We start from the raw sequence: 16,507 nt of genomic DNA, 5'->3' as shown, positions 1-16,507 counted from the left end.
GAGTCATGGTTAGAAGCAATGGTAAAGCAAGATATGGATTTAAAATCAGAAATATTTTGTTGGGTATTTCAAAGGGAATACAATACATATTTAATTTTACACGTGTTAACAACTGTTGGAATTGTGTTTTCACCACAGTGGGAAAACAAAGATATGAAAATAAATAAAGAAAATATTAAAATGTGCAAAAATGAACAAATGGACAATTGAAATCAAGGATAAACTTCTAATACTTTTTAATGTGAGATTTGTTTTATTAATGGCTAACTAACAGAAATAGTTAGAAATCTAAAAGTATGAAAGAAAACACAAATTATGTAAGAAAAGGTCACTAAAATGTATAAGCAAATATTATTAGTATTTCATCATGTGTAGATAACTTCGGGACATTACACACACACACACACACACACACACACACACACACACACACACAAAAACAAACAAACAATGACAGTGCCAGGAAAACACCAAAAGAATAACAACAGTTTTCCCCCAAAAGACTGCAAATGAAACCAGTTTTTTCCCTAACCCGAAGGACAGGAAAGACAAAGCCACTGGAATAAAAACTATCAAAGCATTGTGGGACGTATTAGCATAAAGGACAGTGCCAGAAACCTCACAGAACCAGAAACCACAGAAAACAGTGTCAAGAAACTCAAGCCAGCCCATCCCACTTTAAGAAAGTCCCAGGCAAAAGTACCAGCTGAAAGGAAGACTTAAATTCTTAAGTACACCCATTAAGACCAGGGGAATCAGCAGGCTAAAAATAGCTTACCTGGAACTGCCCTTTTTCTGTTTCCTGGCAGAACTAACCCCCACAAAGCCCTTCATGAAGGTAATATAGACCTGATATTTGGCGGGCAAGCACACCAAGCTGCATTTGTGCAAATGGCACATGCACATATCAAACCGCTGCTGCTGCCACCTGTCAGTGGTTCATAGATCCAGAAAGGTTGGGGACCACTGATATGGACTGTTAGGAATGTAAGCTAACAGTTGGGTTAGCAATATATAAACCATGCTGTACCTTTAAGTATATGTGTAAATCTGCTGTAAATGTGATTGGTTGCTGTTACCTCAAGTGGCCATAAGATGGAGTCAGAATGCATTCTTCCAAACCACTCTCACTAAGCTTCTCTGTATGCACTCATTCTCCTAATAAGGAGCTTACCTAACATGGACTATGCTCTAGGAATCCAAAGTTGTTTCGATGGCACCATCACAGGGGCCACAGATTTACTTCTAAAATCATCCATTCCTTCATTGGATGTTCACCTTATGCTGGAAGTATGATGAAAAACTACCCGTACTGCTATCTCTTTGGCTTTCATGTCCAGTTGCTCATAGTTTCTTGATTTTTTTCCAGGCTCTTAGGTGTATTGTTCGTCCCCAAATGAAAGAGGAGAAAAACATAATAATCTGTGGGTTTTATTATTTTAGTAAGTCTCTCTGTCATATCTTTGATCTTTGCTCTTGGGTAACAGCATATCTCTCTTGATAGATTATATGGTCTATCCCAAATTATATTTGCCTTTTTGATCAGATCTGGTAGAAGAGGCATGTTGGGCATCCCATCTACTAGGGATCTACAATTGGCAGGTCCCCAGCCTTTTCTGCTGTGGCATATATGGAACATCCTGCCCCTGAAGTGAGGCTGTCTCCATCCCTGGTGATTTTCTGGAGGCTCCTCAAAACCAGGTTATGCCCGGCGGGGGGGGGGGGACAAATGAGGTATTGAGGTGGCTCCATTGTTGTTGTTAACTGCTACCATCTCTTAAAATTGTGATTATTTGATGCATTTTGAATAATAATTATTTATATATATTGCATTTTACAGTTTTATTGTATGCTGACCAGAGTCACATTTTTGTGAGATATATGGCCATATAAATTTGATGAATGAATGAATGGTTGAGCTTGATTTCTTTTTTTAAAATATTTTCTTTAATTTTTAAACAAAAAAACAAGACATATAACATAAAACATCTTCAATTTGTACAGTGTGTCGATTGGTTACAAGGTTTTTGTGCGTCCTTTCCATAGTCATCTGCTTAAATTTTATCTAAAGTCACATGTCATCAATCAAATATATTTGTATACATTATTATTATAGTACTTCATTTGTTTGATCACTATTGTTTCTTCATTTTAAACAAGGTATTCTAAATATAAATTCATTTATATTATAATAGTTCATTATATCATCTTCAATATATCCAATAATAAAGTATTTTTATATCCTATTCTAAGTCATTATATTATTTTATTATTGGTAACATTCTCTAATAATTTCTAATTCCATGTTTTTCCCCCATTATTAACATCATCAATCTAAAATATATGTATACAGTTTTTATATAAAATTTCATAGTATCAATCTAGTATATATAAATGCATTATTATCATTGTTAATCATTTATTTGACTATAACTATTATTGCTTTATCTTTTACATAATACTCAAAGTTTAACTAAGTTTAACTTGATTTTATTGTAACATTTCATTTCATTATCCTGTATCTGTCCAGTAATAGTGCAATTCAATATCTCTTACCATTGGTAGAATCTGTATTCTAAGTGTTTTCTTGATAAGTCTTATGTGGACTTCTCTTAGCAACCTGTTGTTCATTCTATATCTTATAGAGAGTTGAAACCCTCCATCTGTTTCTTCCATCATCTTGCCTTTGGTTTTCACTGGTGCTTCTGCCAAAATTACTCTCATTGTTTCTGCCAAATTTTCTCCCCTTTCTTCATCTATATTTGAAGTCTGGGATAGAGTGTTCCATCACTCGCTCCTGGTCCCTGAGCGGTCGGCTTGTCCTCTCCACCCACCATCTCTGCCCCAGCTGTCACCGCATGAGGCAGAGAAGTAGCTTACGCATGAAGTGGCCGGGATCCTGGACTCAAGATGGCTAAAGGGACAATTCCAATACTTGGTGGACTGGAAGGAGGATGGGCCAGATGGGGGGGACTTGGGCCAATGTGACAGACATGCACGCCCCCGCTTTGGTGCAGACCTACCATGCACAATGGCCCTTGAGGCCGCACCCCAAGCATCAGACCCGAGGAAAGGGCCCTGCAGTGAGGGATAGTGTTGTGGCTCAGCAGGATCCGGTTGAGCTGCTGATGGACTCGGATAGTGAGGAACCAGATGAGTCTGCCCTAGACGATGTGGAGAACCCTGGGCAGGGTTCAGACTCAGAGCAGGGACCAGAAAGGCTGATTGGCCACCAGGATGTGCCTGAGGCATGGAGCAGTGGGGAGGATCAAAGGCAGTTTGTCCCTGATGCTAGATTGAGAAGGGCTGAGAAACGGAAGCAGCAACTCCGTAGGCGGACTAACAGAAGATGATTAAGCACGGGTGGTTGTTGATTGGCCCCTCCCAAGAGAGATTATAGGTGAGGCATTGGGAGGGGACATTTGCTGGAAACAACCATTTGAATTAGTAGTTAAGAAAATCTACCTGTGTATTCTAGCCGTGTCTGTTCGTTTGGACTATCTGCGTTGGTTTGTTTGAACTATCTGGGTTGCTGCAGAGCTACTCTATTGAACATGAGTTGCCTGGGCCCTCAGACAAAGGATTCGTTATCTCAGTAATTGAACAGTGACAAACAGCCAAGCCTGTGTTCTGGTTTATTCACAGGCCCGGGGGGGGGGGGCAGAACACATAATTATTTGCAATGTTAATTCCTTTTCTTCTTCATGTTGTGCCATTTTTCCAGGTTGTAAGCACTGCCACTAAACCATCCAAGGCTTATTGTTAAATTTCAAACAAATTCACTACATCTTTCAAGTCCAGGCTTTCTCTTTAATCCAGTTGGGCTAGTGATAATACTCCAAAGGAGGATCTGTATAAACAAATCGTACTCTTCCCACTGTTCCTTTCAATAAACAGAGTCAAGGACTTTGAGATATAAAATATAAATCAAATGTTCATAGGAATTAGTGTTTCCAAGCCTCCATCCTCTAGGTGGCAGTGTTACTTATTTTTCTCCTGCTTTTAGCCCTTTCTTTGTTCCGAGCTTCAGAAGAAAAAAAATTAAAAGATAAAATCCACCCGTACGTTAGCAAAAAGAAAGAGATTCTTGCTCCACAAATACATAAAGTGAGGAAAAATAGAAGAAGGAAGAAAGAGACCAGTCCAATTTAAAAAATAAGAGGCATTTGTAAGAATTCCATCCAAAAAAAGAAAATGAAGTTAAAGAAAAAAGATAACACACTAATTTTAATACAGGTTTAATCTGTCGCTTACTCTCTTCTGTCTTGAATTTTAATTTTGCTATAAATCTTTTTGGGTGTTCTCCAATAATAAAATTTATCTCACCAATTTTGACACACTCTCTCTCCTGCTCTGCTTCCGTTTCAGGGGTCTGTCCCAACCTTGTGCAGCCTCAATGGTTGCTTCTCTTGTAACTGGAGGAAAGAGCTTTTCCTGGATCAATCTTTGCGATGCCCCTGAGATCAGCAGGGCATGCCCTTCTCTATCACCATCTCTTCGGGAGAGGTCCAAGAGGACCATCCAGCAACAGACATATAGAGAGCAATCATGGAGCCCCAAGATTGCATGTCGTGTTGTAGCAATGTCAGCCCCGCCTCCCCGTCCAGTTGAGCTTGATTTCTTTTTTTTAAATAATTTTTTTAAAAGTATAAATTATTTACTGCAATCATATCAGAAAGGATCAAACAGATACTAATAGAACGAATCCACACAGACCAGAATGGATTTCTACCACACCGATCAAAAACAATATGTGAATTATATTGGACATCCTAGAATACTATGAAGTACACCCTGACAAACAATTGGCACTGGTTTTCCTTGATACCAAGAAAGCTTTTAATAACATAAACTGGAAATTTATAATGCTACAATTAGAAATAATGAAATTTGGAGAGAAATTTATAAAAATAATAGGGGAAATATATAAAACCCAAACAGCCAAAGTTTTTATGAATGGAGGTTTAACAGAAAAGATCGAAATAGAGAAAAGAGTAAGACAAGGATGCCCCTTTTCTCCTCTGCTGTCCATACTAACATTGGAAATACTCCAAAATAAAATCAGGAAAGATCAGGAGATAAAAGGATTAAAGATCAAAAATGGAGAATATAAAATTCAAGCCTTTGCCGATGACCTAGTGTTTATATTGGAAGACCCCCTGGAATCTGGCCCTAAGTTAATAAAAAAATTAGAAGAATTTGGAGAGGTGTCAGGTTTAAAAATTAACAAAAACAAAAATAATAAAAAAAATTGATGAAAAAATAAGAAAATGAATTGGAATTTACGACTAAAATGCAAATAACTAAGAAAGTTAAATACTTGGGGATCTGGGTGTTGGCAAAGTGCTCTTCAATTAAGGAGGACAATTATAATAAATTAATAATACATATAAAGAATCACCCACAGAGTTGGAAAAATATACAATTATCACTAATGGGGCATGTAGCCACAATGAAAATGAATATTCTCCCAAGAATTTTATTCATTTCAAGTAGCACCAATTAATCCAGGCAAATCATTTTTTGAAGAATTAAATAAATTAACATCCAAATTTATACGGCAAGGGAGAAAACCAAGGATCAAATTAAATCTAATGCAAGATAGTAAGGAGTGGGCAGGTTTAGCACTCCCAGATTGGGAGCTATACTCTCAAGCAACATCATTAACATGGTTGAGGGAGTGGATAGAACTGAAAAACAAAAGAATCTTTGCCCTAGGAGGACATGATTTGCAAGTGGGATGGCACACATTTCTATGGGATGGAAAAAATAAAACCCGCAAGTATTTTCAAAGTCACCTAATCAGAAATGCGCTGCTTTAAAATTGGCACAAAATAAAAAAAGCCCACTATACCAAAATTCCAAATTGGCTTTCCTCGATAGGGACGATGACACACCCAAATTTTATAGATACAAACAAATTGACAATATATAAAGATTTAATTAGCGAACAGGGAAATTTGAAGACAATGCAAGAATTGGCAGACCAAGGCATAAAAGTAGATTGGCTTACATACAGGCAAATTAAATCTGGATACAACTACGGCATCAAAACATATGAAATACAATCAGAACAACATGAATTAGATAAGATCATCCAAAGCACAGAAAAGAAAATAATTGGGAGAATATACAAATGTCTACTAAAATGCAAAATGGAAGAAATAGTAAATGAATCCATGATAAGGTGGGCACAGAACTTTGGCTACAATATTGAATTGGAAAAATGGGAAAAGGTTTGGGGAATAAATTTAAAATTGACTATGTCTGTGGCATACAAGGAAAACCAGTACAAAATGTTCTATAGATGGCATCTACCACCCGCAAGACTAGCAAAAATATCATCTAGGGTATCACCAAAGTGTTGGAAGTGTGGCAAAGCACATGGAACATATTACCACACATGGTGAACATGTGAAGCGCCCCAAAAATACTGGGTGTCAGGCATGCCTCCTTCAGCAACCAAGAAAGAAACCAGTTGACTCCATTTGTAGAATTAAGAGTACTTTTACTCATTAATGAAAAGATAGCAGCAAAGTAAAGCAAGGTCTGAGGTAGAAACGTGCAAAATCATATATATCAAACATTTGCCCAACCCCCTCCCCCAATTCCCCAACCCAATGTCCAATCTGCAACTCCCTAAGGTGTCATGTGGGATGCATCTTCAAACAGCCTCATCAAGGGGATATGTGAGACAGTTGGCTTTGACCAAGTCCAAACATCATCCACCAGAATGTGCAGAAGATGGTGAGAACAAGACTCCTCCAGTACAATATTATTCCCTTCCCCAATACCATGCCCCCCCTTCCTATGGCAGCCGATAGTATGCCACCGTAACAAAGCAGCCGTAAGCAAGTAACCAAAACAGAGGCTGACATCTAGCCCTCTTTAAGAAAGAGATATCATCCCTGCAGGAAAAGAGAGAGGAAAAACAATAAAAAATAACAATATAGCATATACATCTATTATAAAATCAAGGCTTATCAGGATAACTGGTGTAGAACTTACGCAAAAGTCTGGGAGCTCTAACATGAGATTTGAAGCCTCCTCCAACCCACCTCGCATATACACCGACAGTTCACTAAACTCTTGGATGTATTCAGCCACTGGATTTTTTCCCTGAGTAAGGGTTTTCATCTTGGTTCTGGCCTTTTGATCAGTGAGCGGGTGATCAAAGCGTTTTCTCAGGGCGGCCATAAACCTATTATAGTTCCAAAACAGAAGCTGACACTGGGTAAAAGTTAAAAACTGGCTGGAAACCATAACAGGAAAGCAAATATATTGGAAACCTGAGATGTTCTTATTGGGCATAACGATGACTAAATATAACAAAGAGGCCTTATATTTAATCTTACATATTATCACAGTGACTAGAATAAGAGGGTTAAAAATGTGAAACTGTATAGAAACGTATTGTGAGGGAAAATAGTGTATGTAAAGAGGTACCGATTGATAGCTGTTACAAAAAGGAATGTGAAGTTCCAGTGTGATGTACTGTATAAATGTAGTTTATGTCTTTGTTATTGTGTGTTCAAAATAAAACAACCTTTAAAAAGAAAAAAAAGAAAGAAATGAATTAATTTGGGGAAATAATTTATTTTGGGTTGTACTTTTTCATATTTGGTTATATTGTAAAATACCTTCTGTTTAAATGTCCCTATCATTATTTAGAGATTTAAATATTTAATTCATACTTGAAATTATTTAATACTCTCAAATATTCTGAATCCCCCTTTTTTTGTTCTTGCTAGATGCATATACAACAGCAGAAGTAACCTACAAGTGGACATTCAATGCATCAAATTCAGTAGAAGTAGCTCCAGATGGTTCAAGGTTGAATCAGTATGATCTCCTAGGCCAAACAATTGGACAGGAAACTTCCAAATCCAATACAGGTTAGTAAGGGGAAGAAGAAATAACATACAGCATTGATGAAGAATCCAGTTTAATATTTGTACTTCTTTATATTAACAGTCAAGATACAATTTATTTCTTTTTCTTAAAAAATATGCAATATGGGATCAACCTGCCAGTTTAATTTGGAATATAAAACTAGGTAAATAATAACATTGGAAAGGACCTTAGAGATGTTCTACAGGTAGTCCTCACAATCACAATTGAGCCCAATATTTCTGTTGCTAAGTGAGATGTTGGTTAAGTGAATTACTGCAGTTGTTAAGTTAGTGTCAGGCTTATTCCAGCTTAGGCACTTAGGAAAGAAAAGCCCTCGACTCCATGGTTGATGTGAAAGCAGTTTCATTGTAAACAAAGCTGGATCTGACTATTCTCACACAAAGCCTGAGATTTTCCCATCTTCCTGGGCCTACCCTAGTCCATCAGTGTCCAATAGTATTTAGTTTTGGTGTTTTGAGAATGGCTTTGAGGTTTGGCACCTCTTTGGTTGAGTTTCGCATTCCATTCTCATGATTCTGTCTTTGATCGGCCAGTTCATTCTGGATTAACAACTCTAGTTCCTGTCACCCTGTTATTCCCTCCCTCTGCCCATTCCCTACTTTCCCATCTTCTTCCCTCCTCCCCTGCATTTTATGGCAAGATGTCAGCAAAGCGAGCTATACTAAAGATGGCAGACCTGACAGATAGTATTGTTAAGTGAATATGGCTTCCCCATGGACTTTAATTGTCGAAAGGTCGCAAAAGATGATCACATAACCCCAGGACACTACATCTGTCATAAATACATGCCAGTCAAGCATGAAAAGAAGAACAAGGGGAAAACATGATAGCAATGTTGCAAATATCTAAGATGCGAACACGTGTTTCACATGCGCCCCAAAAACCAACTGGCCAGTGGGAGGGTGCGCGCACATGCAGGTCAGAGCTGAGCTGTGATGGCAGCTCATGTGCCTGCAGAGAGGGCTCTGTGTGCCATCTGTGGCACACGTGCCATAGGTTTGCCATCACGGATATAGGGTTTCCTGCCTGTGCGAGGGGCTAGACTAGAAGACCTCCAAGGACCCTTCGAATCTGTTATTCTGTTATAGATATATTTATCTGGTTCTGCTAATATGTAATTTTTCAAAGTGGCTTATCTGAGGAAGAATGAATAATTATTCTTTTGTTATTAATCTGGTCTCTGTTTTTTCAGGTGAATACACAGTAATGACAGCTCATTTCCATTTGAAGAGGAAAATTGGTTATTTTGTTATTCAAACCTATCTTCCCTGCATCATGACCGTCATTCTGTCCCAGGTGTCCTTCTGGTTAAACAGGGAATCTGTTCCTGCAAGGACAGTTTTTGGTATGTAGTAAGTAATAACTTATTATTTCATATGCTAGCATAGAAGGATGTATAATCCTTTCCCCCTGTTTTTCTTTTAATAATATTTTGTATATGATTGAAATTCATGAACATTCTCATTTCTATCTAATGCTGTTTTAGGTTCAGTCTACAATTTTCCCGGAAGTTGGAAAGAGAATTAAAATGTGAAATGGGTCATATTTAAACCCATATATTTTTTTGCCAAGATGAGAGGAATATATGTATTTGTATAATTGCCCCTCTCAAATCAGTTATTTTGGGCAGCAAACATTGACAAACAATTAAAAATACAGTACAAAAATAAATTAAATGCAAATAACAGCCAAGAGATATTACACTCCATTGGTGTCAGTGGTTTGTAGAAAATGTGTCTTTAACATATTCAGAACTCCAGGCCAGGCCATATAGCCAGGTCTTCATGGTCTTTGGCAAGGCCAGCAGGTTTAAGGCCATCCTACTCTCTAAAGGGAGATTGTTCTGGTAAGCAATAGAGTATAAATAAAATAGCAGACAAAAACCCAATGTACATTTTATACAATGAGCTGAAAACTATCAGGACAGGAGTCTCTCATAATTTCATAGCTCTCAACCTTCTCATCTTCCACAAAGTTGACTGTATCCATAGGCTGGAAACTAATGATTGTGATTTTTTAGAGTAATATGGATGTTTTTTTTAGGGTGCTGAGTTGTTTTTTATATATTGGCTTTTATTGTTTTTATTTTTTTTCCTCAGCACTCTGGTAGACCCACCCAGAATTAACAGAACATAAGATGGGCAACTATATAAGTCTTGGGAATCAGTAAATAAAATGGGTTCATTTTCAATGAAAATTTCTTGAAGCAAAGTGCTGTGTAAAAAGAAATCTATGTCATCTTCTCTTAATGAAGAATTAATGCAGTGTACTTCACAAAAAAATCAAAATCTTTTGAGTAATGCATCTGGAATCTATATAGGACTTCTGATCCTTAACAGACAACACAATCTTATGTTGCTTAACTTATTCAATTGACTTTCTAAATCTCTTCCCTTTTGCCAATTTTGATTTAAAATAGTATGATATAAATTCTGGTTTAGAAGTATAAACTTGTTAAGCTTGCATTCATTCATTCATTCATTCAATCAATCAATCATACATTCATTCATTCATTCATTCATTCATTCATTCATTCATTCATTCATTCATTCATTCATCTTATACGCCAAAGATAGAATACAGAATAATAGGTTGGAAGGGATCTTGGAGATCTTCAACCTTATGCTCAAGAAGGAGACCTTATACCTTTCTGGACAAATGGCTATTTTTTAAAGTAATATGGGTGTTTTTTTAGGGTGCAGAGTTGTTTTTTATACTTGGCTTTTGTTGTTGTTTTTGCTCAGCACTGCTGGTAGAGCCACCCTGAATTAACAAAACATAAGATGGGCAACTATCTTATGAAGACCTCCAATGATGGTGCACTCACAATTTCTGGAGATGGATAGGATAGGATACATTAATAACGTAACAAAGTTGGAAGGGGCCTTGTAGGTCATCTAGTTCAACCCAAGCAGGATAACTTACACCATTTCTGACAAATAGCAGTCCAATCTCTTCTTGAAAGCCTCCAGTGATGAAGCTCCCACAACTTCCAAAGGCAAGATGTTCCATTGGTTGATTGTTCTTACTGTCAGAAAACTTCTCTTTATTTCTAGGTTGAATCTCTCCTTGATCAGTTTCCATCCATTATTCCTTATCTGGCCTTCAGATTCCTTGGAAAATAGTTTGACCCCTTCTTCTCTGTGGCAGCCCCTCAAACATTGGAACACTGCTATCATTTCTCCCCTGGTCCTTCTCTTCACTAGACTAGCCATGCCCAGTTCCTGTAACTGTTCATTGTATGTTTTAGTCTCCAGTCCAGAGGTGGGTTCCTACCGGTTCAGACCAGTTCGGCTGAGTAGGTAATAACTCGGCCTGCCACGCCCCTGAACCAGTTCTCTCAGCGGCACTATAGGCAGCGCCATGTTGTTTTTTGCTTTTGTACATGTGCAGAAGCATATTTTTAGTACTGCATATGCGCACATAGTGCGTGTGAAGCATGGCCCTGAGCAAACCGTCAGTAGCATCAGCTGGAACCCACTCCTGCTCCAGTCCCCTAATCATCCTGGTTGCTCTTCTCTCCATTTTTTCTAGAGTCTCAACATCTTTTCATAGCGTGGTGCCCAAAACTGGATGCAGTATTCTAGGTGTAGTCTTACTAAGGCTTTATAGAGTGGTATTAGTAACTCACTTGATCTTGATTGTATCCTTCTGTTAATGTAATTTAGGATTGCATTGGCTTTTTTGGCTGCTGCCACACACAAGTTGGGAGGGGCCTACAGGGGCCCTTCCAACTCTGTTAATCTGTTAGAGTGAGGGCACAAAGGAAAAAACTGTCTTTGTGTCTGGTAATTTGGCATGCAATGCTGTATAGCAGCATCTTGAGGGTAGGAGTTGAAATATTTTATGTCCAGGATGTGAGGTGTGTGTAGATATTTTCTCAGCCCTCTTTCTCACCTGTGAAGTATACAGGTCATCAATGGAAAGCAGTTTGGTTATTATTATTTTTGTAGTCCTAATTATCCATTGAAGTCTGTACCTGTCCTATTTGGTTACTATACCAAACCAGATAGTTATAGAAGCACAGGTGTCAGACTCTATAATTCCTTTAAGGGTATCAACAATTCCTGGGGCAGTCTGAACTTTCTGAGTTGATGCAGAAAAACATTCTTTATCGTTGTGCCTTTTTAATGATGGTTCCAATGTTAGCTGTCCATTTCAAATCCTGGGAGATTATAGAACCCAGAACCCTGAAGGTCTTTACTGTTGATACTGTGTTGTCTAATATTGTAAGAGGTGGTAGAATAAGAGGGCTCTTCCTAAAATCCATTTTCAACGCTACAGTTTTTAGTAAATTCAGCTACAGGGCCACTTGTTCAATCTCCTATCTGTATGTAGACTCATCACCTCAAATGAGACCAATGACCATTGTATCTTCAATAAACCCACTGATTAATTGATCTCACTGTCAGGAAATTTCTCTTTAATTCTACATCGTATCTGTCTTTTATTATCTTTCACCAATTATTTCTTGTCCTGCCCTCAAGTCCTTTGAAAACTAGGTTGACTTCTTCTCTGTGACTCAGCCCCTCAAGTATGGAAGACTGCTATCATTCACCACTAGTCCTTCTCTTTGTTAGACTAGGCATACATAGTTTTTGCAACCATTCATTGCAGTTTAGCCTCCAGACCCCATATCATCTTTGTTGCTCTTCTTTGCACTCTTTCTAGCATCTCAACATCTTTTCTGTATCATGGTGGCTAGAAGTGATTGCAGTTTTCCAAGCATGGTCTCATCAGTGCAGAATAAAGCACTATTATCATTTCACATGATCTTGAAACTATCCCTTTGTTGATGCATCTTAGGATTGTATTAGCAACATACTGCTGGTTCATGCTTCAGTGGTGGTCAATTAGGTCACATATATGCCTCTAACAGTCACTACTGTTGAGCCAGGTGCCACCTATTCTATACCTGTGCATTTGGTTTTTCGTGCCTATGTGTAGGATCTTTTCTCACCATTGAATTGCATTTTGTTGGATAAGGCCCAATGTTCAAGTCTATCAAGATCCTTCTGAATCTTGAGTCTATCATCTAAAGTGTTAGCTATTCCCCCCAGCTTGGTGTCAACTACAAATTTGATGAGTTCCCTTCTATCCTCTCATCTAGATCATTGATGAAGATTTTGAAGAGCACTGGGCCTAAGACAGAACCTTGAGGTACTGCACTACATGCTTCCCTCCATGTAGGTTTAGTTTCATTGAGGACTACCTGCTGAGTGTGGTAGGTCAGCCAACGGTGAATCTATCTGATGGTATTATCTGTTCTACATTGTTCTGACTTATCAAGAAGTGGGCTGTGGCCTACTTTGTCAAATGCCTTACTGAAGTGAAAGTATACTATCTCCACAGCATTTGTCTTACCCAGTAATTTAGTCGACAAATGCAATAAGGGTTCATGATCTATTTTTAACAAACTCATACTAGCTTCTATTAATTGTCTTGTTTATTTCTAGTTGCTCACAAATGCACTAGTTAATTATCTTTCCCATGATCTTCCCAGGTATTAATGTCAGGTATTTCCCTTTTTGTAGATTGGAGCCACATTAATTCTTTTCCAGTCCTCTGGTAGTTCCCTGGTTCCCCAGTATCTTTGAAAGATATGGTTCAGTGGTTCTGAGCAGAGGTGGGTTGCTGCCAGTTTGGCCCGGATCGGCCGAACTGGTAGTAGCAGCGGCAGGAGGATCCACTCACTCGCCCAGACGCTTCTGCACATGCGCAGAAGCATCACGCATGCACACGAGTGCATGCAGGAGCGTGTGCAGGAGCACGCCTGAACCGGTAGTGACAAAAATTGGCAACCCAGTTCTGGTTCTGAGGTCACATTTGCCAGATATTTTAGAACCCTGGGATGTAATCCATCTAGTTTTGGCAAAAGGAAATCATATAGAAAGGATAGGTTTTCTTTTACCATTTTCTTGCCTATTTTAACTTCCATTCCCATTCTGCCTTCTCCTGTACTGCTTTTGATAGGTTGGATTATTTTTCCTGGCATTTGTTGCAAGACGTAGTTAATTCAGATTTCCTGACGTTATCTTTGCAGATTTCTATTTTAGTTATATGTCCCCTTTTCCATTTTTTATACTTGTCCTTGTTTTCCTCTCAGTTTGTCAGAGAGTTCTTCATGCAAGCATGCTAGCTTCTTCTGGGTTCTCTTGGTTTTCTTTCTCGGTGGTATTGTGTTAGATTTGGCTTTTATACTCTTATTTTTCAGTGTTTTCCACTGAATCTTTAATTCTACATATTAAAGATTAAGAAAGCAAGACATAATTCAGCTGAAAGTATTTTCTTTAGTGCAAAAGAAAGAAAGTACATTCCTAGGGAAAATAATTAATAAGACATAAATTTGAACATCTAGTAAAAGCATATGAATCTGGGAGTTTTATTTGGATGGTAGTTAGTGTTGTATGATCTAAAAAGGGCAAATGAAATAATCTACAACTATTATATGACCTCACCTCATATTCCATTTTTGAAAACAATTTTATGCAGTGAATATAAAAAGTCTACACTCTGTTAAAATTGAGATGTCTGTGAGATGTAAAAAAAATCAGATCTAGATAAATCACCTTAGATTTTTTTTTGACCTTAAATATTTAAGTTGTACAATTCAATTGAAAAGCAAACTGTAATCTTATAGAGGAAAACAGCAATAAAAAACTAGAATAATGTCTCTGCATAAGTGTGCATGCCCTCTTATATAATAGAGATTTGGCTGTGTTCAAAATTAACCAATCACTTTTAAATTGATGTTGAATAGTAATCAGTATACACTGCCATCAATTAAAGTAACTCCAAACAAACCCATATAACGTTCCGCTGTTGTAGTAGGATTTTTCTGACATTTATTCAGTTGCCTGCCGCAGTAAAAACAATGGTTTTCATCAGAGGGATCTCATTCTTAGGAGATATCGGTCAGGAGAAGGGTACAAAGAAATTTCCAAGGCATTAGATATACAATGGAACACAGTGAAGACATTCATCGACAAGTGGTGAAAATATGGCACAACAATGACAGTATCAAGATCTGGATGTCCCTCCAAAATTTCTGAAAAACAAGAGGAAGATGGGTCCAAGAAGCTACCAAGAGCCCCACAGCAATATTAAAGAAGCTGCAGGAATTTTTGGCAAGTACTAGTTATGTACTACATGTGACAACAGTCTTCCCTATTCTTCATACAGTATGTCTGGGCTGTTGGGTATGGTGAAAAGACAGAAGCCTTTTCTCACAAGGAAAACTATAAAAACCCAGCTACATTTTGCAAAAATGTACATCGCATGTGACAAAAACATGTGGGAAAATGTTTTTTGGTCTGATGAGATCAAGATTGAACTTTTGGGCCACCATTCCAAAATGTATATTTGGTGCAAAAGCAACACTACACATCACCAAAAGTACACCATACCCACAGTGAAGCTTTGTGATGGCAGCATTATGTTTTGGGGGCTGTTTTTTTTTTCAGCTGGAATTGGGGCTTTAATCATGTTGAAGGGAATTATGATCAATCAATTTTGGCACAAAACCTTCAGGCCTCTGCTAAAATGCTGAAGAAGAAATGGAATTTCACCTTTCAACACAACAACAATCCAAGCCATATCTCCAAATCAACAAAATAATGGCTTCACCAGAAAATCAAAGTTTTGGAATGGACCAGCCAGAAGCTGGACCTGAATTCAATTGAATATCTCTGGGGTGACCTGAAGGGGTCTGTGCACAGCAGATGTCCCTGGCAACCTGGCAGATTTGCAGCACTTTTCCAAAGAAGTGGGCAAAGTTTCCCAAAGCAAGGTATGCTCTGATGATAGTTTACAACACCAAAAGACTGAATGCTTTGAATAAAATGCTTCAACAAGGAGAGAAGGAGAGAAGAAAGGAGGGAAGGAAGGAGGGAATGTAGGAGAGAAGGAAGGGGGGAAGGAAGGAAGAAAGGAAGGAGAGAAGGAGAAAAGAAAGGAGGGAAGGAAGGAAGGAGGGAAGGAGGGAAGGAGAGAAGGAGGGAAGGGGAAGGAGGGAGGGAAGGAAGGAGGGAAGGGGAGTAGGAGAGAAGAAACGAGGGAAGGAAAGAGGGAGGGAGGGAAGAAGAAGTAGGACCGTTGTAAGATAAGATGGATCTATGGGATGTTAAGAAAGCAATCTTCAAGTATATTGTCAACTGTAGGGGAAAATTGTTATAAATACATATTATTAATAACAGTTATGAGATCATATAACTGTGAATGTATATATGAAATTGATAAAATAAAATAAAAAAATTAAAAAAATGCTTCAACAAAATATTAGTTTATGCATGTCCACACTTATGCAGTCACATTCTTGTAGTTTTCTATTATTATCCCCCCTCCATCTCTTTCAGTTTGTTTTTCAATTGAATTGTACAGCTTATATGTTATGATAAAGGTGGAAAAAATTCTGAAGTGATTTATTTTGGTCTGATTTTTTAATATCTCAAATATCTGGCATTTTTAACAGGGCTTAATATCCACCCTATTTGATCTGTGTAGTCTATGGTTGGACTACATAGATTTAGAAGTGCTAAGCATTAATCAGTCAACTATTAGTCTTCATCTGATAATTATATATAAATGATGTTGG

The 16,507-nt window shown here is 37.9% G+C and overlaps 1 protein-coding gene across 1 annotated transcript in view; it reads left to right on the top strand.

The window, feature by feature from the left end:
- LOC116512949 (gamma-aminobutyric acid receptor subunit alpha-2) overlaps window positions 1-16,507 on the top strand; it is a 145,754-nt gene that overhangs the window by 105,531 nt on the left and 23,716 nt on the right. The window contains exons 7-8 of the mRNA XM_032223650.1: window positions 7,752-7,895; window positions 9,107-9,259. Coding sequence (XP_032079541.1) covers window positions 7,752-7,895; window positions 9,107-9,259 — 297 coding nt within the window. The remainder of the gene's footprint in view (window positions 1-7,751; window positions 7,896-9,106; window positions 9,260-16,507) is intronic.

This window comes from Thamnophis elegans, chromosome 9 (assembly GCF_009769535.1).
Source record: "Thamnophis elegans isolate rThaEle1 chromosome 9, rThaEle1.pri, whole genome shotgun sequence".
Lineage (NCBI taxonomy): Eukaryota > Metazoa > Chordata > Lepidosauria > Squamata > Colubridae > Thamnophis > Thamnophis elegans.
Note: the sequence above shows the minus strand (reverse complement) of the source record. Positions and strands in the feature narration are given on the sequence as shown.